At 34.6% G+C, this 24,129-nt stretch overlaps 1 protein-coding gene across 1 annotated transcript in view; it reads left to right on the forward strand.

The window, feature by feature from the left end:
• WDR70 (WD repeat domain 70) overlaps window positions 1–24,129 on the forward strand; it is a 357,011-nt gene that overhangs the window by 276,068 nt on the left and 56,814 nt on the right. The window contains exons 11-13 of the mRNA XM_056824559.1: window positions 10,706–10,805; window positions 18,564–18,648; window positions 20,395–20,533. Of these exons, the coding sequence (XP_056680537.1) occupies window positions 10,706–10,805; window positions 18,564–18,648; window positions 20,395–20,533 (324 nt within the window). The remainder of the gene's footprint in view (window positions 1–10,705; window positions 10,806–18,563; window positions 18,649–20,394; window positions 20,534–24,129) is intronic.

A 24,129-nucleotide genomic window follows, 5' to 3' on the forward strand; every position in this document is an offset into this window, starting at 1 on the left:
TCTAGGGACCGTAGAAAAAAGCACATTGTCAGGATAGCATAAAGCCAACATAAATCTGATATAGTTTACAACCAGGCATGGTCCTTTTCGACAAGTGAAATAATGAGATTATTCATATTCCCATGGGAAAAAAAGAGAAAAATATCTCCCAAATCATGCCTGCTCCATTATTTGGGAACATAGAAATTGTTCTAGAAGTATATTTTAAAATGAGTTGAAAGGTGGGAGGTCTCATAGTATTGCTTAATTGTTTTGAGAATGTTTAACACTTTCCCAGTGTCCTTTATATTTTATCTTCATAAATACTTGTATTCATTTTTGTCCCTGAAGTAGAAATAAGAAAATACTCCTCTTTCCATTCCTTTGAAGAGTGAGAGACTGTAGAGATGGAGTAGTGAACATACTTTCAGACTCAGTTGATGTGCTTGGTTACTTTTCCTGAATTACTTTTTTTCTCTCTTATTTTTGTTACAAGGATTAGCTGATTGAGTAGGGAAGAGGAAGGATATATTTGAAAATGACGGTGACGTAAAAACAAAATATAACAATAAAAAGTACAATATTTAATTTTTGTTTGTTCATTTATGTTGATTTGGGGATGAATTTTTAAAAGTTTTATTAATGTGTCTTATTTTGGCATTAGAAACGTTTACAAATTACAACCACTCATTGTGTGGTCTCTTGGATAAGGTAATTTTGTAATTTAAAGATCCTTATGACTTCTGGTTCTCTACTTGTCTGTTCCTGGAAGGGAGGGGCCATGCCTTCTTTAACACTTAGTACAGTGTTTTGTACATGGTGAGTGTTCAGTAAATGTTGTTGATTGGTCAGACTATTGAATATATGTATGGAACTTAATAAAGCACTCTTTCCCTCCTTGCACAACTCAAAAATCACATTGTCAGAAATTTGAAGGAAAGGAGGTGCAGACTTCTTACTGAGTCTTATGTTGACCATGCTTTCTTCCATGCCTTTGAGCAATTCTCCCTTTTATTTCAAGGGGGGGGGGTGGTTATAAAACATAAATGACAGAAAGGAAGAAAAACAACTTGGCTGAGACATGACTTTTTTAAAGCATTATAAACTTGGAAAACTGTCAGCTTACTATGAAACATACTGTTTCCTTGAAACTTGGTCAAAAGTTCAGAAGTTTCATTTGTTATATTTATTGTTAAGTGAGTTCTTCTTGAAGGTACCCAATGTCTGTGATGTATAACATATGATACATCAAACCCCAAAGAGGTGTTCCTGGGGTTCAGATGGTGTGTGTGGGAAAGGAATTGCTTGATGGAACATGACTGTTTTACTTTAAGGAAAGGATTAGAAATGTGGAAAAATTCACCTAGGGATCATAAGGAAAATCAGTTTAAATGTAATGCCTTCTGTTTCCTCTGAGGGCTAGTCCTTCTCTAGCTCTCCCTAACTATCTATTAGAGCCATAATATCTTATTCAGTATCAAAACAGAGGAAATGATTGTTAGTGGTTGAAAATATACCACAGTCTCCTAAGGAAAGTGTTCTATTCTAAACCAACAATTACAAATAGAATGGAATGAAAAAAGAGCTGGTGCTGAAAAAATATTCTTGTTCTTTCAAGTAGGTACCAAAAAAAAAAGTAAGATACTGAAATCGAATTTACTTTTATTAGGTAAAATAATATTGGTCTGTGTTTGTAGTAAAAGGTCCAATGCCCTTAAATACAAGCTTAGGTCTTAGTAGAATGCTATATTGTGTTAGGGGAAATTGGATTTTTCTTGAAAAGATGAAACTACATATTGGAATTGTTAAGTACTTGTTTTCAGAAAGGACAAGAAATATTTACATCTATCACTCTCAGGTAGGAGAAAAAGGGAAATGGGAATCAGATTAATTCTAGGCTTATGCTTTATTATATGTTTCCGTTGGGAAAAAAAAAAACCAACTACCTTGTAACTGAAACTCTGTAATAGAATTGAGTGAATCAAATTCTTTTCTTCATTTATTGGTTACTTGTTAATTGTTGGTATATACTTAATCTTACATATTGTTAGTGTGTACTGAAAGAAGATTAATATTATATTCAAATATGTTACTCATGAATCAATAACCATATTTATCAATTAATGTGACTTTTTTTCCCTGCTCTTACTGTATAGTCTGGAAAATACATTACTCTTCAGGACATATCTAGAGAGAAGACAGGCAGGAAAATGAGACAGGTCCTGTTGCATCCATTTGCCAAAGGAGTTAAAGTTATTATTATATAAAATGATTCACCTTCTCCCTTGTCTTTGCCTACATACCAGAAATGAATAGAGGGACTAGAAATATATAGCCAGTGGCCCTTACTAATAACCCTCTGAATTTGTTTTAATCCTAAAATACCTGTTAAGCTAATGTTTTTTGAGAGACAGTTGAAACAAATAGTGTTCTAAAATTTAATTTGTAAATATTTTTATTGTTTTCCATTATTATGAAGACTTGATGATATTAGAGTTGAATTAGGAGACAAATTCTTTACATATATAAGCCTAATGCTGAGGGCAGAGCATTGACCTAAGCAGATATGCAATCTAATCTCTTTAATTTACGTGGAAAAAATAACAATTTGTCATTAGATAAACTAAGATATACCCCAATCAATTCCTTAAGACCATAAATTACTTAGTCAAAGGTAATCTCCACTTCACAAATCCAGTTAAGAAAAACAAACAAGTGAAAAAGAGACAAAGGAGAAGCAAATTTCAAATTCCTTCTGTGGTGCTAGTATTTCTCAGCCTGTTTGAACTACTTAATTTTTTCTTGAAATTGATTTTAAAGCTAAAAATAATTCAATGGACACAAACTACTGAAACTTATCTGTGGTAATGGTTTACATAAGATAGAAATATGTTCTTGGAACATTTCAGACTTACATTGCCACTATTATAAGATGTAAATGAAGTTTGGGACTAGGCCTATGACTTTTACAGTTCCATGTTTCTAGATCATATTCAGAAGTTTTGCCAGAGTGGCCTCTTCAAAATCTTATCAAATTTAATTTTGAGTTCATGTCATTTTGCTACTTTATAAGGATACTGTTTTCTCTTGAGTCATAAAACTATATCATAATATGTATTACTTTTGAGAGTGGGAGTGGAAGCCAGGAGATAGGCTGTCTAGAATGTACTTTTTTGCTCATTCTCAGTAAAGAACTGGGGACTAATCCTTTTTTTAATGGAATAACCTTTTAAAATTAATTCATAGTTAATTCTGGACATTTTATGGACACATAGTTGGCATTTCACATCTTTGACATTAGGTTTTTACTAATTTTTTCTTTGCATGTATTCATATAGTTCTTTGAAAGGTATATTTTCTAACTTATGAATAATGACATTTACCATTTATCTATAATGTAGTAAGTAACTCTACCTTTAAACTCTAAATTAGTTGCTGATTTTTATTTCTTTAATTTTAATTCAGAAAATGATATTCAGATGCTAATTTTCCCCCAAAAAAATTCTTTAAAAATACGTAGAGTTAAGTTTTGAAAAAGTCTTATGCACAGATAGGACTTTACTTAAAAAATAAATTGCTATAGCTGTTTTCACTCTCTGTCAAAAGTTTTTTATAGCAGTTTAACAGTCCTTAATTTGATGAGGGTCTAAGACAAAATGATAGATTTTTCTTTCTGGTGCTGGCAGCAGGATTATATTACTCTGTAGAACAATATATTCATGAGGCACTGCCAGTTTCTTTAGTAAATGAGAGTAAAGAAAATAAACACACATTTTGCTTTTCAGTAGAGTCATAAAAACATTTAAACTTTGTTAGCTTGAACTAAATTTATAATCTGTATTTTAAGTCTCTTTTTTTCCTAAAAACATAAAAACAACATACTATGTGAAAGTGAAATTATCCACTTTGTCCTTGAATCTTTCAGGACTGTAAAAGCAAAACAAACACCTGGAGAAATGAAAAACGTTAGAGTCTCTGCTCCAGAGGGATAATAAGACAATTGCTACATTTTTATCTCCATGTCCTCTCTCATTGAGATTTTGGATAAAGAAACAAAACTACTTACATTCGTAATTCCTCTTTTTTGTAAAAAGATGAAAGTTACAATTGCAACCTGTTTATAGAATGGTAAGATTAGAGGTTAGGGACTGAGGAATAAGATTGAATAATGAATGCTAGCTACTTTTCTAGGGAAAAATGACATTATTACTATTGCTAATTGAATATTATTACTCAAATGATGGTATTTATTTTTGCCAAAATATGGGAAAATAAAAATACTAATTTTTTTTGTAATAAAAATGAATTCAGAAGAGAGGATTAATGAATTGAACAGGCTTTTAAAAATTAGAAAACAAGCAAATAAGCAAACTAAAATGAGGAGAGAAAACAATTAGAGGAAAAATGGATAAACTGGAAACCAAATGAAAACTATAGAAATGATAAAACAAAGAACTAGTGCTTTGAAAAGACTTGATAAAACTTGAGCCAATTGGATTTAAAAAAAGAGAAATCCCAACAACAAAATATCAAAAAAACAGATGCAATTACAACAAAATCAGAATAGATAAAGAGTTTAGCACAGAAAAATAAAGAACATAAAAGAAAATTAAGGATGCCTCCAAAAATAAAAAAATACTAAAACTAACAGAAGACCAAATAGACACCTTAAATAATCCAATCTCAGAAAAAAAATAGAACTGGCTAAAATGGAACTATAAGGTAGAGTGTGTGTGTGTGTGTGTGTGTGTGTGTGTGTGTGTGTGTGTGTGTGTGTGTGTGTGTGTTTTAAGCCTTCCTAGTCATGCAGAGGAGAATTCTGCCATACTTTTGAAGAATGATTATTACTAATTCTAATCAAAATATTCGCAAAAGTTGAAGGGAAAAAGAAGCACACTATCAGATTTCTTTTATGAAAGTAATAGTTTTACAGCCTAAATCCAGGAATAGAAAAACCCAAACTGCAGACATATAGTTAATGAAATAGAGTCAAATACACTACAGTGTTTCCTCCAAGAAAGAATTTATTATGACTATTAAAGTTATACCATGTATATAGGGATGGTTCAACATTAAATAAGATATGTAAAACATTAACATTCAAAAACACATGGTCATCTCAATAGATGCAGAAAAAGTCTTTGAGTAAAAACATAAGGAAATATTTTATTATCATTATAACTTTCAAAAATAGCTATCTAAAACCACCAGGAAGCAACCTATGCATAGGCTAGAAGTTTCTCCATTACAGACAGGAATAAAACAAAGGTGTCTTTTCTCACCACTTTTATTTAATATAATTCAAGGAATGTTACCAATAAGACAAGATAAAGAAATATAAGGCATAAATATAGGTAAAGAGGAGATAAGAAACTATCTTTTTGCTTACTATATGAGGTTTTCATTTTGGGGTTTCTTTCAGGAAGTGACTGTTGGATTCTTATTATTTCTACTCTGCCCTCTGGTTCTGAGATAGTTGAACAGTTTTATTTGAATATTTCTTGAAATAGGATGTGTAAGTTCTTTTTTGGTTATGATGTCTAGGTAGTCTAATGATTCTTAATTTTTTCCCCCCTTGATCTGTTTTTCAGGTCACTTATTTTTGCTGTCATATATCTTTTATTTTCTTCATTTTTTACGTCTTTGTTTTTACTATTTCTAGCTGACCCCTGGAGTTATTTGATTCTATTTTAATTTTCGTGAGTGCTTTGTACCTCTTGCACCAAGTTGTTCAATCCCTTTCCAATTCACCTATAGCTTTCATTTCTTTCCCAGGCTTTTTGTCTAGCCCTCTCATTTCATTGACAAAACCCCAGACATCATTCTCTTCTGGGTTTGCATCTTAAACTGCCTTGTCACCATTTTTATTTTTAGAATCTTCTATTTGTCATTTTTCTAGCACATTAAACCTTTTCTTATTGCCTTCCTTAATAACATTGAAGAACTTTGTGTCTCCATTTTTTTTTTTATGTTTTAGGAACTTTTCATTGTTTAAGCTGACCATTTAGCAATATTCAAACTAGCTTAAATAGGACATACAGACTAGACAATTTGGAAAATATTGCAACACATCAAGGGAAATCAGGAACTATTCCTCCTGATTCACCCCTGCATAAATTTCTAAATTCCTGGGTTGATCCTAATTTGCCTAAGGAGAATTGAATGACAAAGAAAGAAGTTAGAAAGCTTTGTAAGGCATGGATGGACATATCTTTTACCTGGCCAAAATATGGCTCTTTTGACTTCAAGATCTTAAAAGATTTGAAGTTAGCCATTAAAAACAAAGATACCAGATACTAGTACTTATGGGCATATCATGTTGATAAATCGACCATTCCATCCAGTGAGGAAACCTTTCTTTCTTTGGAACTAAACCATTCTAGCATAACTCCTTCAGTGAAATCTAGCAAGAAATATACTCTATCATCCCACCTGGCCTGTGAGGTTTCTCCTCATACTGACACTAGGACTTGAACCCTTCAACTCCTCTCCCCGTCAGATCTCACTCATCCACTACTCCTCCTATCCCCCTTTTCCTCCATTCTACCCTCCTTAACCTACCCATCTCCCCTATTCCCACCTGTACCATCCCTACTTCATTCCTTTTCCATATCCCTCTTCCCATCCACCTTACTATGACTCCTCTAGACTTCACTCATACTACTCCTCTCCACCCTATCTCCAGCCCCGCCCATGATCTTTTTGCTCTGCCTCCTCACCTGCTGACCAGCTCCAGTCCACCTCCACCACTCCACTCCCTTCCCCTACCAGCCTCATTGCAACCCACTCCATTGAACCCCAGTATTAATTATCAATTAAGTATCAATTAATCAATTGAATCAGTATTAATGTATTTTTTTTGAAGGATGAAGTTTATAGTATCTATTGGCCCTAGTAATATGCATACCCAAAAGCTTTCAACTATGGAAACCTGCCATTTATTGATAAATGTTATGGGACTTTGTTGTATGTCTGACTCCAGGAGAAGGGAACAAAGGAGCCATTATACAGTGCCAAGTAGCATGAGGTCTAAAAGGACCAAAAACCCAATCCTGGGAAGATTGTTGAACTTCTATGCCAATATGAATGGACTTGAACCTAGTGTACGAATCGAGGTTGCAGCGCTTGACATATGTTAAGATGCAGGACTTCCTTGAACCACATTCCATGGGCAATATTCTGTCAAGTACCTCAGGTTGGCTTTCATCCTGGCTCCCCCTATCTCTGACAGTGATGGTACAATCAGACAAGGGAATGATTTTTCCCATTTGCTGCTGAAACTTAGTCCTTTCTCTCTTATAGTTTGGCAATTTTCTGTAGTCTTGACTGCAAATGGGTAAAGTGCTCTATTGCTGCTATTGTCCTACAGGCTTGTGGGACATAAGTCACTTTATTTGGGCTTTGCTGTGATTGAAGGACCTGTTACAAGTTTATTTTTTTCTCAGAATTTTATACATTTAAGATTTTTATTTTATTTTTCATCTTGTCTGTACTTATTATTTTTATATAGAATTTAATTTTTACTCTTTTATTTGGGATTTTTTTTTGGGGTTGTATGTTTTGGTTTTGTTTTGACAATTATTTCATATACCTCATTACTCAGTCATGCATCCTGAGGGGGTGGTTGTGTAATTATCCTAAAATTCGTGGTTTAAAATTTTTTGGAGAAATTTCAGGAAAAGAAACTTGCCAACACCCAGAATCAAGAAAGCAGATCCTTTTGTAGAAGGTGCTTTAAAGATGCCTGAAGAAGCCACATTCTGCATCAAAAGATCCAGAATGAACTTTGGGATATAATGAACTGAATTGAAGGGGATTGAACATACTTATTCTGAATGTAAACTCTTATGCCAAAGGGGACTGCCCCTTAATTGGCATTTTGTCAATGTGTCTATCAATCAGTTTTTTTATTTTACTCTCATCTCTAACTATTGTAATTCCCTCTTAGAAAAATTCAATATTGTATGTAGTTTTAGCTAGGAGGTATTTAGAATCATAAGGTAGTTATATTTATCCATTGGGGGAGAGGGGTCTCCCAAAGGATCACAGGGAGATTTGGTCATGTACATCACCTCCCCCTCCTGAGTAGCCTGCCTATCAATCATTCCTGACACACCACAGTTGTGCCAGGTTTTGTGTAGGTCAATGTGCTATGCATCAAGAAAAGAACAGAGCAGGCATGTGAGGGGGAAAGAGGAAAGAGACTGGCAGGCTAGGGATCATGATGTTAAGTTACTTAGGAATGATTGTCTACCCTTCCTAATAACCTTTATAAAATCTATATCTGGGTAGAAATATTATTCCACTTCTTATATTACTTTCCTTCCTAGACCCATGCCCTTCCATGTGCCTTATTTAAGGCACTAGCTGCCCCTAGGAGTTTTAGCTCCATTCTCCCAAGGCAGGATATGTAATGTTTTCAAGCACTAAATCTGAACACTTAGCACATGATCTCCATCTCCTTTCACAGAATATCTCTCTTTACCCATAGGATTATTCATCAGAATAAACCTCTTTATACCACCAAAAGGAGGTTCCTCTCCCTCTTCTATCTCTCTTCCCCCCCTCCTCACTCACTATCCCATAGACTTTTTTTTCTCTTCCCGAGAGAACACAGGGATCACCTACTCAATTTGGCTCACATATATCATACCATCTCCTCTATCTTCCTTTCCCTTTCCATACCCAGTCTCATCTTGTAAAGTAGTCCCACAATATAATCGAACGTAATGGACTTCTCCATTAGTAGCGGTGTAATGTCCTTGAACAATCTGCAGGGATCTAGGAGAAAAAACACTATTCATAAGCAGAGGACAAACTGTGGGAGTAGAAACACCGAGGAAAAGCAACTGCCTGACTACAGGTGTTGAGGGGACATGACAGAGGAGAGACTAAAGGAACACTCAAATGCAAATACTAACAACATGGCAATGGGTTTGAATCAAGAACACATGTGATACCCAGTGGAATCACGTGTCGGCTATGGGGGCGGGGGGAGGAAAAGAAAATGATCTTTGTCTTTAATGAATAATGCTTGGAAATGATCAAATAAAATATTAAAAAATTAAAAAAATAAGTAGTCCCACAAAAGATATTGGCTTTGGGAGCAGCTAGGTGGGATTGAAAGCCAGATCTAGAGATGGGAGGTGCTAGGTTCAAATTTGGCCTCAGACACTTCTTCGTTGTGTGACCCTGGGCAAGTCACTTAACCCCCTTTGCCTAGCCCTTACTGCTCTTCTGCCTTGGAACCAATACATAACATTGATTCTAAGACAGAAGGTAAGGGTTTTAAAAAAAAATATTGGTTGTTTTGGTGAAGTGTCATGAAGATCCATCCAGTTGGGTGGTTCCAGACTTGTCTCCCCTTCATTACCTCCACCTATCTTCTACCTTAGGTCCTGTCTCCTTTTATATATTTAGAAAGTATTTCTTGTCTTTGATGCTCTTGCTTTCCTAGGCTGTTATTCATTTATACAGCCTGCATTTCTTTTGTTTAGGGTAGTCAAGAAGTAAATAATGTCTTTAGGTCTAATTTTCATTTTAGAATATTTTGAATACTTTTTAATTATTGAATCTTCATCTTTTTTCATTTATAGATTTGCAGGGCATGCCATCCAGGACTCCTTGCAAATTCCCATTGCTACATCATTCCATTTTATGCTATGTTTTCTGGTGTGTGCAGTATAGTCTTATGTTATTTGAATTTCCTTTCCTTTGTATTTGAAAATCTTTCTCTTGGTCATTTGCAGAATTTATTGTTTCTTGTTATAATTGTTAAATGTAACCACTGCATATCTTAGAGTTGACAGCTTTTCTTTCCTTATTTTTGTAGGCAATCTATGCATTCTTTCAATTGATATTTCTTTTTCTGTGTTCAGAAGCCCTTGGTCATTTTCTTGTATTATGCCATTCATGTTTCTTTATTTGTTTTATTCTGGTACAACTATAGTTGTTAACAGGTTTCTCTACATACTGCTATCAAAATCAGTTTATTTTGTTTTAATTAAGAGTCTGTTGTTCCTATTTAAAGTTTTTTTCTTTTTGTTTCTAGATTTTCTTTATTCTTGTGTTTTTGCATTCCCAACAGTTTTGTTTCTGTAATGAGGTTTGCCAACTCAAATTCAAATTTTATTATTCTCCCAGTTATTTCTGAGGTTCAGGCTATACATTCTGCTCTCATAATTATCATTTTTCTCTTTAATACACTCAGGAATGGTTTTATGTTCTTCTCAAATACCACAGGGCCCCTTGACTCACCAAGTCTTCGAATATTTTCCTTTGTTTTGCATTTTTGCATATGTATTTACTGCCTGAACTCATTTGCTAGATCTGTAGGCCATATTTCTCTGTACTATTTTCAAGAATCAAGAAAAGCTAGGTTTAAATTCTCCTTAAGTACTTACTACATGACCCTGGGCAGGTCAATTATTTTAGCCTTTTTTCCCCCTAAAAATGGGAATAATTATAACACTTAACTTCACAGTCTTGCTAAATGGGCAAATATAGGTAAAATATTTTGCAAACCTTTAAGTACATGTCACCAGTTGTTTATTAATGTTATTTCACGTATTTTTGTATGTCAGTGTCATTTTTTATGTTATAAAACACTTTTGAGAAATAGTTCCATTATTTAAAATGCATGAAAATTGTTTAATTATGTTGCATACCTGCCCCAGCAATGATCTTATTTGAATTAATAACCTTAATTTTTTTTCCCCACATACAGGTTCATACCAAATTCCACTGTAGGCAAGCACATGATCCGGGCACAGATACTTCCTGTGTGACATTTTCCTATGATGGCACTGTTCTTGCTTCTCGAGGAGGTAAGGTAAAAAAAATTCTTCAAAATGTATTGTTCAAGGTACTACATTCAAAACAAAATGAACATTTAAAAAAATTTTATCTTTATTTTAGTTCAATAACATAAGTTTTGTAAAGTACACGATTCGTGGCATTTCCTTCCCCTTCTCTCTCTTGGTTCTGACAAGGAATTCAACTGTGTTTTACAAAATGTTATACATCCACCCTCTCCCCCAGAGAAAGAACTGTTGGAGTTGGAATGCAAATGAAAACATTTGATTTTTTACTTGTTTATTCGGGTATAGAATTTCAGATTTTGATTTTATAAAATTACTTATTTGCAAAAATGAACAATATGAAAATGTTTCTCATGATAATACATATTTAGACCAGGAAAAAATTTTTAAGAAAAATGTAACCTCAAAGAAAAGACCAAAATTAGCAGTGTTTTTATATTTACTGTTATGTTCATCTAATTTTTCATTAAAATGACTATCATTGTGCTACCATTGGTATTAAAAAAAAACAGGAAAAATATTGTGGGTGTTAAATTGATTTACCTAAATCACAATTTTAGTTTCTTTTTTTCATAAAAGTTCTGAATTCTTCAAGGATCCAATTTAAGGATGAATTATAGTTCTGCTTTTTATTTGCTAATATTCTAATTATATTGTCCATTGATGCTACAGTATAGTCTGTTCTCGACAATATGTAGCATTGCATAATTTTCAACCAGTGGACCCATAAAATAAAGAAAATATACATAATGTAACTTTCTTTGCAGAAGTAGTATATTCTCATTTTTTCTATATCATGTCTTTGACCAGGGAGCCCTAGGTTATTCAACTATATAGTTTTACTTTGTTTTCCAGGAGACATTTATAACAATATTCATTATATTCTTATTCTGTATCTTGAGTCTATCATCTCTGTTAAGAGCAGGATAAAATAATCAATTAGTAAACCTCTGGAATTATGATCAATTAAGTCAAAATTACTTATCTTTACAATTGTTATTTTGTAAGTTGTTCTCATTCTTCTCAATTCACTCTGTATCATTTTATACAAATCTTCCCAAGTTTCTTGAACTGATCCCATGATTTGTTTAATCATTCCTTAGTTGATGGACACCCCTTAATTTATGGGTCTTTACCACTAGAAAAAGAGATGTTATAAATATTTTTATACCTATGAGTCCTTTTCTTTTACTCTTTGGGGTGTGGATGTAGTAGTTCCTGGCACATGCTAGGCACTTAATAAATGCTAGTTGACTAGGACTAGTGGTGAGTCAGAGGATATTCAAGTAAGTGACTTTTGGTGGCAGGGTTCTGAATTGCTTTCTAGAATAGTTAGGACCATTCATAAGCTATACCAGTAGTACATTAATGTTCCTGTTTTCCCACAGCCCATCAAACATTTGTCACTTTCCTTTTTTTGTCACCCTAATTTGTGTGAGGAGGAATGTCCGAATTGCTTTTTTCACTTTTAATTGGTCATTAGTGATTTGAAGCATTTCGCTTTCATATGGCTATTAATAATTGTTTTTTTTTAACTTTTGAAAACTGCCTGTTCTTATACCATTTATCAAATGTAGAATGCTCCCTTTGGCCTTTAAAGCCTTTGATCTGGCTCCTAACCCCCTTTCCAGTTGTCTACCTCTTCTAATGCTTTTTTTAAGGCTTCTTCTTTTAGCATTTGTTCTTTGACCACTGTAAACTTTGGAGACTTCTTGTCGGTATTCTCTTTCTTCAGAATAATCTGGAGTGATTTGATTGATCACATTGCCAAGCTCTTCAAGACCTTCCATTGTTTAAAAGTTGAATTTTAGATCATATTAAGATTGCTGTCTTTAGACTTTAAATCACTCAATGAGTTTGTTCCATTCTTCAGCTCTCTGTTCCTAATACACTTTGATCATTAGATTTGGAGCTATAAGAGTTTAGAGATAAATTAGTCCAAGTTCCTTATGTTGTAGAAGAGTAAACCAAGATCCAGAAAAGTGAAGTGATTGCGTCAAGTCACAGAACTGCATGTATTAGTGTACTTTTTCTAAAGCTTGAGCTAGTCCTATTTTCATTACAACATGTTGCCCTTGGGGAGTATTGGACAGGTTGGCCTGCTAAATAGGGAAGTTGCCCAACTCTTATGTACCTATTCTAGCAAGACTGTTAATTTTTGCACCAGACTGAATAATTTTCAAGAAATCCAATGAGAAACTATAGTAAAAGGCACTTATTCTTTTACAGAATTTTATAAAAGTCAGCCAAAAACCCAAAAGCATTAAGCCTTTTCCAGCAAAGTGAGTGCTAGCTTAACCAAAGATGGGACATTTGTAGCCTTTTAGGCTCTGTGCCTGGAGGCAGCATGAGCAAAATCATCTGCAGAAGAAGCAATAGGATTATCAGAACACTTTAGGGTAGGTATCCTGCCAGTGTAGGGGAAGGAGAAGCAATGTGAAAAACCCAGTATCAACCCATTCGTTGCCACAGTATTCAATAACACAGTGCTCAGAATGGGAAAGCCCAGACCTTGGGAATCTAAGGTCTTAGGGTACCAAAGAGGGCTCTACAAATCTAGCACTCTGAATCTTAACTCAGTTAGGAACTAACTCCATCAGATGAATTTCAGCAAAAGAACTTGGGGAGCCTAGTGAGAGATCTAGTAGGGCTGGCTATCCTAGCCCAAAAGCTGGTTCAGACAGGTTGTTTTTTTTTTTTCAGTTATATCAACTCTCCATGACTCCATTGGGGTTTTCTTGGCAAAAATTCTCTAGTAGTTTGGCATTTCCTTCTCCAGTTCATTTTATAAATGTGGAAACTGAGGCAAACAGGGTTGAGTAAGTTACTTGCCCAGAGTCATATAGCTAGTAAGTGTCTGAGACCATATTTGAATTCAAGAAGAGAACTGGTACTTTGTCCACTGTGACACCTATCAGTCTGGTACCACCCAACTGCTTAAAATGGAGAGATGAGTAAATCAAAGAAAAGACCAACCAGTGTCAAAAATTATTGCAAATCTAACATCTTCAAGGGAGGTTCCAAGGGAAAAAATTGATTTTTGATAAGGACTAAAATTCAAACTAGAAAAATATGAAGCAAGACATAAAAAATAAAATAAAAGCTCTGGAGAAAAGAATTGGAAGAAGAATAGTTTTAAACAGAAAATAATCCAAGAAATGTAATATCTGAAAATTAAAACTGACCAAATAGGAATCAGTGACTCTGAAGCAGCAAGAAATATTAGAACAAAAATCAAAAGATTGAGAAACTGTAAAAAATGGAAGATGAATTTCCTCTCTCTCTCCATACTTACTATGTATGCCTGTGTATTATGTGTTGTGTATCTCAGTGAATTCCCTGAAAACTATGATAAAAAATAAGTCTGAACACTATATTTCAGGAAATCATAAATGAAAATTGTCTAGGTCTATGAGAAATGGGAGATTGCTAAAGAGAGAACTTAATTCTGGAGATGGAATAATCACATGAAAAATGAACTTCCTAATGTTTGAAGGGGAGAAAGAAGAAGGAAAAAAATAACTTTAATTGAAGGGAGTTCTTGGGCAGTCTGAATGGATAGAGAATGAAGTGAGCTGATTAACAGAACAAATTAGAATAACAATTTTGGAAGACTTAAGGAACCCTGATCAACAACGGAAAGAACTGATGTAGTCTCAGTGAAGATTGAAGCAGACCATTTCACTTTATTATCTTGGGATTTTTTTTTTTAGTGATATGTACTTTCTTCTATAATATGACAAATGTTGTAATATGTATTACATGATAGCACATGTATAACCTATATCAAATAGTTTACTTTCTCAGGGAGGTGGGAGGGAAGAAAAGAACTTAGAACTCAAAATGTGAGAAAATGAATGTTTTAATATAAGAAATATGAACAGAGTGGACACATTTTAGATATTGACTACATCTAAGTACATAAACTTTTATTTGAAACTATTATGTATGCTAAATATAAAGGAAAGTAAATCACAGTGCCTGCATCAGAAAGAAAAAAAAAACGATCAAAGGAATCAATGAATAGAGGACCTAGGTTGAATCATGTTACCCATCTCCTGACAGAGAGGGAATAGATACAAAGATATATGTTTTTGATGACTGTTCTTATTTGTTACAAGGGTATTTTTTTCTTTCTTCCTTTCAGCTAATTTGGTGGACAGAATCAGTGAAGGGAGTTTAGAAATAATGATGCCCCAAAAGGGGCTATTGAAACATTTTTTCAAAAATGTTTTCAAAAAAGAACAGTAGCAATTTCAGAAGAAAGTGCAGTCAGAATTAAAATTAATATATAGGTTGTAACCATGGAAAAATATTCCAAATTAATACATTTTTTTAAAAAAGAGTAATATATAGGAGGACAACTAGATGGCTTAGTGGATTGAGAGCCAGACCCAGAGATGAGAGGTCTTGGGTTCAAATGTGACCTCAGACACTTTCTAGCTGTGTGTCCCTGAGCAAGTCACTTAGCCTCCATCACCTAGCCATCACTGGTCTGACTTAGAATATTGATTCTAAGATGAAAGTGAGGATTAAAAAAAAAAAGATTGTAACAAATTTATTATATCCTTTTTTTTTTGAAAGTTTGAGTTATGAAATGCACATTTATGGTTCCAGGTAGGATCTTTTTTTTTTCCCCTGTGGTGTGGATAGAAATGCTCTTTTTTATGGTGTATAAGAATTTTTTTAAAAGTTGCCCTAATATCTTTCTCCTGTGATTCATCTTATTCATGTCAAACCCTTAACCAAGTTTTCGTTCTTACATTGAATGGGTAAAGACAATGTAGTTCACTCCACATATCTAATTTGTGTTCTCAAATCTTGCCATTTTTCCCTTCATAGTCTTCTATGTTTTATTCTCAGACACATAACACCTCATGCTGGAGCTATTGTAATAGCCTATTGATCAGTCTTCCTGACTTGAATCTCTCTCCACCACAGTGTGTCCTCCCCATTGCTGCTGTAGTGATCTTCCTAAAGCACCTGTTTGGCCATGTCACCCACCATGCAGTAAATTCCTCTAGCTTCCATTACCTGCAGATCAAATAATGCATGTTCTCTTTGGCATTGAAAACTCTCCTAATACCTTTCCTTTCTTTTGAGTCGCCTTAATACTCCTTCCTTCCAGGCACTCCCAGGATCCAGGCACACTGATTTCCTTGTTGTTCCTCCCACAAAAGCAGTCCCTTTCTGACCTGGTGCTTTTTCCATGGCTCTCTATGCCCAGAATACTCTCCTCTTTTTCCCCTTGCCCCGTCTTTATGAGTTAGTTTTGCTTCTTACTAAACCTTCCTTTTTTTATACCTTTTCCCTTAACCCCTTTAATTTCTATTTTTATGTTGGGTAAGATAGATTTCTGTATCCAACTGTTTGTATGTGGGGTATATATTCTATCCTTGGACCAGATCATATAAGAGTGAGGTTCAAGTGTTACCTCCTTCCCACCACTCGCTCCTCTTTGATGTAGTCTTCTTAGACTTCTACTTGTACACCCCACTTATATGAGACAGTTTCCCTGTTTTTCTTCTCTCTTCTTCCTTATTCCTTTCTCTCTTCCTCTTATTCCCTACCCTTTCCATTCTGCTTCTGAGAGCATTAAAACAAGTCCTCTGTTTAATTAAGATTCCTTCTGTGACCCCTAAGTTCTACAGGGGTCTGCATATCATCTCCTCATATAAGAATGTAAATGGTTTAATCTTGTTTAGTTCCTTATGATTGCTCACTCAGGTTTACCTCTTTATGCATCTTTTGAGTCTTTGGCTTAATGACAATATTTCTGTTCACCTCTGTTCAGCTCGTAGGAATGCTTGAAAGTCCTCTGCTTTATTAAATGTCCATTTTTTCCCACTGTATGATTCCTGATCCTAATTCTGTCTGGTGCATTTCCCAGGTCCCTATGGAAGAGGTTAGATAGAGAACTGGGCTGGGCTGATGCATCAGAAATATTTTCCCTTCTCCCTTCTCCCTTCTTGTTAAGCTCAAACTCTACATTGTGGTAGAATCTTACCCTTCCCTCCCTATTGCTGGTACCCATCTTCTAAGATTCCATTCGCTTGAGCATATCTTGTGTGTTCATGGTTATTTAAGTATGTTATCTCCCTCACATTATCTTTTTGAGGAAGGGCTGTATATTTGCCTTTGTTTTCATTCCCAGAACTTAGCATAGTCTTTTTCACATTGTGGATACTTAATCACTGCTTATTGGAGATCTGAAAAAGTGATGGAGTCGAGGAACTAGAATCTAGACTTTGCCAGTTACTAGCAGGGTCATAGTGAGCAAATCACTTAATCATTCTGCACTTACTGACTTCATCTATAAAATGAGAGGGGCTAAAGCTGTTGATCTCTAAGAGTTCTAAGATTTCTTCCAAGTCTAATTCTATGATATTATGAACAGTTTGATTCTTATGTATAGCTAATCCATATCTCTTTCATCTTCCATTAAAACTGAGATCAAAATCTACTTCTACCAAAAATACTTCCTTACCCTAATTGAATGATTAAATCTTAATTCACCCAAACTATTCTTGCTTTCTTTTATTCTGCAGAATCTTGAACTTTTTATATAGAATGTCATATCGTATATTTTCTTTTCCATCCCTTCTTTCCATCAGATTGTAAGTGCCTTATGGTAAGAGACTACATTTTAACAAGTCTTTAGAAACCCCAGGGAAACTAGTATGGTGCTATGTTGATTTTTTTGGTAAAAGTTTAATGATAATTCTTAGAATGGTAACTGTAATAATAATAATGATGAACTTTATTCCTGTTGTTCATCCTAAAAATAGATATTTTGGTGGTTTGATAAGTAAACATTTGTATTACTTGCATAACATTGCAATGTAAGTCCACTCAGCCAGTAGCCTTCAGAATATTATAAATCACTCCTCTGGCTCTAGAACTTGCCTGGCCAGCTGAACTTTTTAATGCAGATTAATGTTTTGCTATAGATTGCAGATTGTGGTCTTTTGGGTAACTTTTTGTTAGTAGGTTAATATTCCATTGTGAATATTTTTTTGGATCTAGCCCAATAAAAGCAGATGGATATCCAACAAGTTGTAAATCAGCATACCTGCCAAATTTTTGAACTTCAAAGAAAAGATCACTGTTGAGGAAATGGAGATTTTTATTGAAATCTCAATTCACTTCACTTGCATCTGATGCAAATTCCATGTTGTACACGAGGGAGATGAGGCAGGTCTCAGCTGTGGGCACTAGGGAACATGACCAGCAAAGACATTGCTTGTGTAAGTTCCGGCTGTCATTCTGGTTGGGAATTAGTAGCCTGATAGAAATATAAGAAAGTGGTGCTTGGAAAATATTCATTACTCTTAAAATGCCTAGGAAAAGGTGCAGTACACAGGAGAGCAATAAGTTGAAGCTATTGTTACATTGTGGGGGAGGGATTGACAAGGATCATTCTTATTAATGTTAATGAATGGATATCTTTACCAACACATTGCTGGAGAAAAAGAGCCTACGAGGACCTGAACTGCCTTTTAGTCCTGATGGTTAGTAAATTAAGAGCTTTTGAAGAAAGCAGGATGTCCTGCAGAAATGCCCTATGGGAAAATACCATCTGCTTGAAAATCAGACTTGAGAGCATTTGCTGGAAAGTTTCTTTTTATCTTACAGATGCTATTAAAAATGGGGAAGTAATATCTGGAAGCCTTCTTAATAAAGAGATACTTGCCTCACTTTTAAAGTCTTGAAATCAACAGCATTCTTTCCTCTTCCCCAACCCCCCTCTTATTTCTTTACCAGGAGATGATACTTTAAAACTGTGGGACATCCGACAATTTAAGAAACCACTTTTTTCAGCTTCAAACCTTCCTACCTTCTTTTCAATGTAAGTGACTATTCTTTGTACTCGATATACTTAAGGTTGGCAAAGATAAAATTTCATCTAGTTAGGGATAACTTATATTATTTATCTTTTAGGTCATCCAGAAGAAGGCCTTGTGAATTTGGCTTAACCCATCCCATTCCCACTCACCCTCGACCCCTTTTTATTACCTATATTACTTTTCCTCTTTTATGTTTATCCTCCAGGCAGTAATGAAAGTCAGGATAAGAGGTTTCTGTGGTCAGGTTAGAATATGAAGTGGTTTTGAATTTTAAAAATTAGATTGTTTCTTTTAATAGGTCATATACTAAAATAAATAGGTGAATACATATGGATATATGCATATAAATATAAATGTAAGAGCCATCTTGGCACAATAAAGATCCAGCTTTGGAATGAGAAAGACTTCAATGTGGGTTCTTCCTGAGCAGACAAGGCACTAAACCTCAAAATGCATATTCAGTCATGCCCACTCTTCTTTACCCCATGGACCATACTGCCCATATTGAAGTGGTTTTCCATTTCCATATCTAGTGGATTAAGGCAAATAGAAGTTAAGTGACTTGGCCTGGGCCACAAAGCTGGTATCTAAGGCCAGATTTGAATTCAAGTCTTCTGACTTGGGCCTAGTGCTCAATATAGGCAGTCCTGGTATAGAATAATATTTAACACCTTCTTATAAACATTGTAAGGAAGTGTTTTTTATATATTTACATATGTGTGTATATATATGTATACACACATGCCGCCACCACCTTTGAAGATGAGCGACGTCGATGTCTTGCCCCTGCGCGTGAACGCCGACACCAGGCCACAACCGCACCTCCTGTAACAACTGGCGCCCCATGCCCCATGTGCCACAAACTCTGCACCTCAGCCTTTGGACTCCAAAGCCACATGAGGGCACACCGTAGATGAAACTGCACAAAGACAATAGTCATTCTTGATCACGAGAGACTACCACTGACTGACACAAATATACAGAAATGCTTACATATTTTATTATATAGGATATATTTAACCTCCTTACAATAGATTTAATTCCAATATTTATTATAGAATTTAGCATAATTTACTTATTCACATCACATGCTGTTTAATTAGTTGAATATTATATCAATTTTAATAGTTAACCAAAGAAGTTTTGTAGATTGTAACTGTGAATCGACAGCAATACTGGCATTTGAACCCCCAGCCCTGTGATTAGATCACTTGACAAATCACTCTAGAAGTAATCACATTTGATACTAACTTTAGAAAACTGAAGGATAAAAAAATCTTAGAAACTTACCATTTTTATCTTTTAAAAATACTATAATTTTTAAACATAAATGATTCATAAGTTTTACTACTAGTAACACTTTGTACAACTTTTCAGTATGCAGTGAATTACCAGAAGTCAGATTTGTGTGTGTTGAAAATTATTTAAACAATCAGACTTCTAATAACAAGGTCTATTAATAATAAGCATATATAGCAGTTCAGCTGGTACTTCATTTAATAGCAACTGACAAGACCTAATTCAAAGCTTTGCTGATGGAGGGAATAGGTCTAAAAAAATAATTCCATCATCATAGATTCTAGTCCTAAAAGTTATCTTTCTTTTTCTTTTACTCTTTTTATTTCTAGCCCAAATTCAGAAGTAAAGATGAAAAGCTTTAGGAATTAACTTCTAATATTTTGTTTTATTTAAGATAATTGTACTGTTACCTTTTCAAAAACTTGTGATAGTTGCTTGTTTCTCCACAGGACTGATTGCTGCTTCAGTCCAGATGACAAACTTTTGGTCACTGGAACATCTGTTAAGAAGGGAGGTGGCAGCGGCAGACTAGTGTTTTTTGAGCGCCAGACGTTCCATAAAGTATATGAAATTGATGTCACCAATGCAGTATGTATAATTTACTTTATTTGGGTTATGGAAATGTTTGCATTGTAGTTAGGATTGTAGACCACTGTTAGTTGTTAAACAATGGCTCTCCAGTCATTTGGGCCACTGGGCAGGGAGGGATTGCTCCAGAATTAGGGCCTTGTTGAATGTGAAATAGGTCGACCCACTCCTCATGGCTATTGCTGTCCTTTCCTCCTTTTTAGCCTGCTCTAGGAAGGAATTTCACCAGAGAGCAGAGGAGAAAGGGAATCTCCCAGGATCTGACCATATGTGCACAAATTTAGGGAAATAGTGAATCAGAACAAGGAATGAAAATTTTTTATGTATACAAGTGATAACAAAGTTTGGGACAGTTGTTCTAGATTGACAGAACTTGTCTTTCTTCCTCCTCTTCTTTTTTTTTTTTAACTCTTCCCTTCCCTCTTAGAATCAATGCTAAGTATTGGTTCCAAGGCAGAAGAGTGGTAAGAGCTAGGCAATGGAAGTTAAGTGACTTGCCCAGGGTCACACAGCTAGGAAGTGTCTGAAGCCACATTTGAACCCAGGACCTCATGGAGTCTCTGGCCTTGGATCTCAATCCACCAAGCCACCTAGCTGCCCCTGACAGAACGTTTCTGTGCATCCTTGATTGTTAGTTTTATTTTAGAATAAGGCTCTACATTGTTTTTATTTGTTTAATTGTATCCAATCCTTTGTGACCCCATGGACTATAATGCTGTGGGCTTTTCTTAGCAAAGATACTGGAATGGTTTGCCATTCCTTCTCCATTGGAGAAAGCAAGCAGGTTTTAGTAACTTGCCCAGGGTCACACCATTAGGATCTGAGGTCACATTTGAACTCAGGTCTTCCTGAGTCCAGGCCTAGTGCTTCATTCACTGAGCCACTATCTGCTTCCTAAAACTTGCTAGGGATGCACTCAACTTTTGCTTAGTTGGCAATTTACTTATATTAGAAATAATTTCAATGACTTGAAAGCTTCAGGTTTATTCTCAAGCCTTCCTATAAGAACTAGACTATATCATGAGACTAGAACTACATCAAGAATAGCTAGAATACAGTAAGAGAAGCAATTCTCAGAAATAGAAACACTCTTTATAGTTCTTTTATTGTATATTATTAGTTAGTTACCAAAACAAACCATAATACTTTTCTGAGAGAGTATAAAATGAGCCAATTAAGGGCTTTTCATGTATATTTTTTTGATATAGTATGCAGCCCTTTAGTAAATTCCTCTACCATAAATTCTGCTCATATGGATTAATCTAGCTTGTTTCAGTTCTTTGTAAATAGTTGTGACATATTACATGTCTTGGTAGTGAAGACAACTAAACAAATGTTTTTAGACTGCTGTTAATAAAACTGGTCTGCTAGTCTTATATAATTAAATATTCTTAGTATTATCTATATGTATTTGTAGCTACTGAGTTTGAAACCACATTTTTGTTTTTACCTATATAGGAAATAAACAAAAAGTAGAATAATTCTAGATGGGTACTTCAGTTTTATAAATCCTAATCTTGTGACATAATATGCAATGTTCCAACACTAATAATATTTTAGTGAAGTTGGTGTATCCAGGAGCCAACTGTAACACTGGACATCTGAGAAAAACACTTGAGTACATTAACTTAAATCTCCAAACATAAAATTATTGTAATTGGTTGAAGTTAACCGTTTTTTCCACTATGGCTTTCACTTATTTGTACATTTCAACATTGTTTAATGTTATGTTTTTCTCAAATTACAACCCAAGAGGCAATATAAACAAATTAAGGAATGTTGAAAAATAAATGGATTTTAAAAGCACTGAGATTTCAGTTTGCAGAAAACACATCCTGTTTGTGGGAATGATTTGGGCTTTATAATTGTCACAAATTTATATCCTGTTTCTTTTGTTTTTAAAAAATAAAATTTTATTGAGTGACATAATTTCTCTCAGTCTCCATTCCCCTGTTATTTCCCAAAGAGCAATCCTATGTAACAAATAATATGTTTAAAGTAGACAAAAAAGGAAAAAGAGAAAAATCCAGCAAAATTGATGAATCTATCCAATATATGAAAATATATGTCATGTATCACTTCTCTGAACCTCCTGCCATGAGTAAGATGGGGTGGAAGGAGGGTCTTTTCATATCTTTTCTTTGGAGCCATTCTTGTTCTTAATAATTTTGCAACATCCACTTTTGATTATTTTGTGGTATTTCTTTCCATTCACATTGTTGTAGTCATTTTGTATATTATTTTTTGACACTACTTAATTCGGTCATGTAAATCTTTTCTTGCTTTTCTTTATTCATCATTTGTTTTTTATTAGAGCACAGTGACATTCCTTTGCATTCATGTATTATAATTTAGCCATTCCCCAATTGAGGGGTATCTAATTACTTTTCTAATCAGGTATTTTGGGTGGCTCAGTGAATTGAGAGCCAGGCTTAGAGTCTTGAGGTCCTGGGTTCAAGTTTAGCCCCAGACACTTCCTAGCTGTATGACCCTGGGCAAGTCACTTAATAGCTCTTACTCCTCTTCTGCATTGGAACCAATACATACCTCTAAGATAGAAGGTAAGGATTTAAAAAAAAAAACAAACATTTGCCATTAAGTTGAAATTTTTGTCCTCCCCTGAAAATGCAATCACAACTATAAATTTATTTAATGACAGTAGATGCTAAGCTTCACTTAAAGTAAATAAGAAGACTAAGCCATAATTAATAAATTATTACCTGCCTTACATTTTCCTTTATGATACTTTACCTGTCTTTTTTTCCCCCATGAGTTGTGCCTCCTTGTGTTTTTTTACCTTGGCTCCTTTTTCGCTCCCATCTCTCTCTCTTTTTTTAACTTCTCTTAGGATGAGGAGTTTTTCTTATCATGGGCTAAATATTAAGATATCCAGTGATCCTATTGATAACCCAAAAGAGACAAAACAAAACATAGCCATTAGGTCTAGCTACACCTGTGCCTTGTCAAGAGGTGATTGATCTCATATGTGGAGTGTAGTAGGCCTGAAGCCTAGAGACCAGTCTCTGGCTTTTAGCCCACAGTTCATTTCCAGGAACCATAACAGAAGACATCTTGGAAACATTTTTTTTCCATTGCATCAGGCATCTTTTGATTTTTCTAAGGTCTCTAATGTTAAACATTATAATGTATTCAGTAGCTCCCCAGAAAGCTTTCCTTTGATGTAAGTTTTTTTTTTCCTTTTCTAAATAACCTGCTATTCAGGAGCGTCTATCTTCAGGATAACCTACACTATATGTAGTCTTTGTTTCTTATAGTATTGTATATGTCATGGTAAAGATTAAATATGCATATCAGAAAATGAACATGAATTCGAGGCAGAATGCTTTTAATTTATAGTGTTGAAACAAATATATGTAAACAATTTATTTCACCACCATGAAGCTACTTGCCATGAAAAGGTCGTTAAAAACCAGGCTTGTTAATAGAGTAGATAATGAATAGAGGGAAAGAAATTGTTGCACAATTCAGAATTTTTACTCAGTATTATATGTGTGAATGTTTATTTCTATATTTTTATATCTATTTAGTTTTTCAGTTATTAGGACCTTTCTAGAGTTATAGGAGTTAATGTAGAA

Source organism: Monodelphis domestica, chromosome 3, assembly GCF_027887165.1.
Source record: "Monodelphis domestica isolate mMonDom1 chromosome 3, mMonDom1.pri, whole genome shotgun sequence".
In the NCBI taxonomy this organism is placed as follows: domain Eukaryota; kingdom Metazoa; phylum Chordata; class Mammalia; order Didelphimorphia; family Didelphidae; genus Monodelphis; species Monodelphis domestica.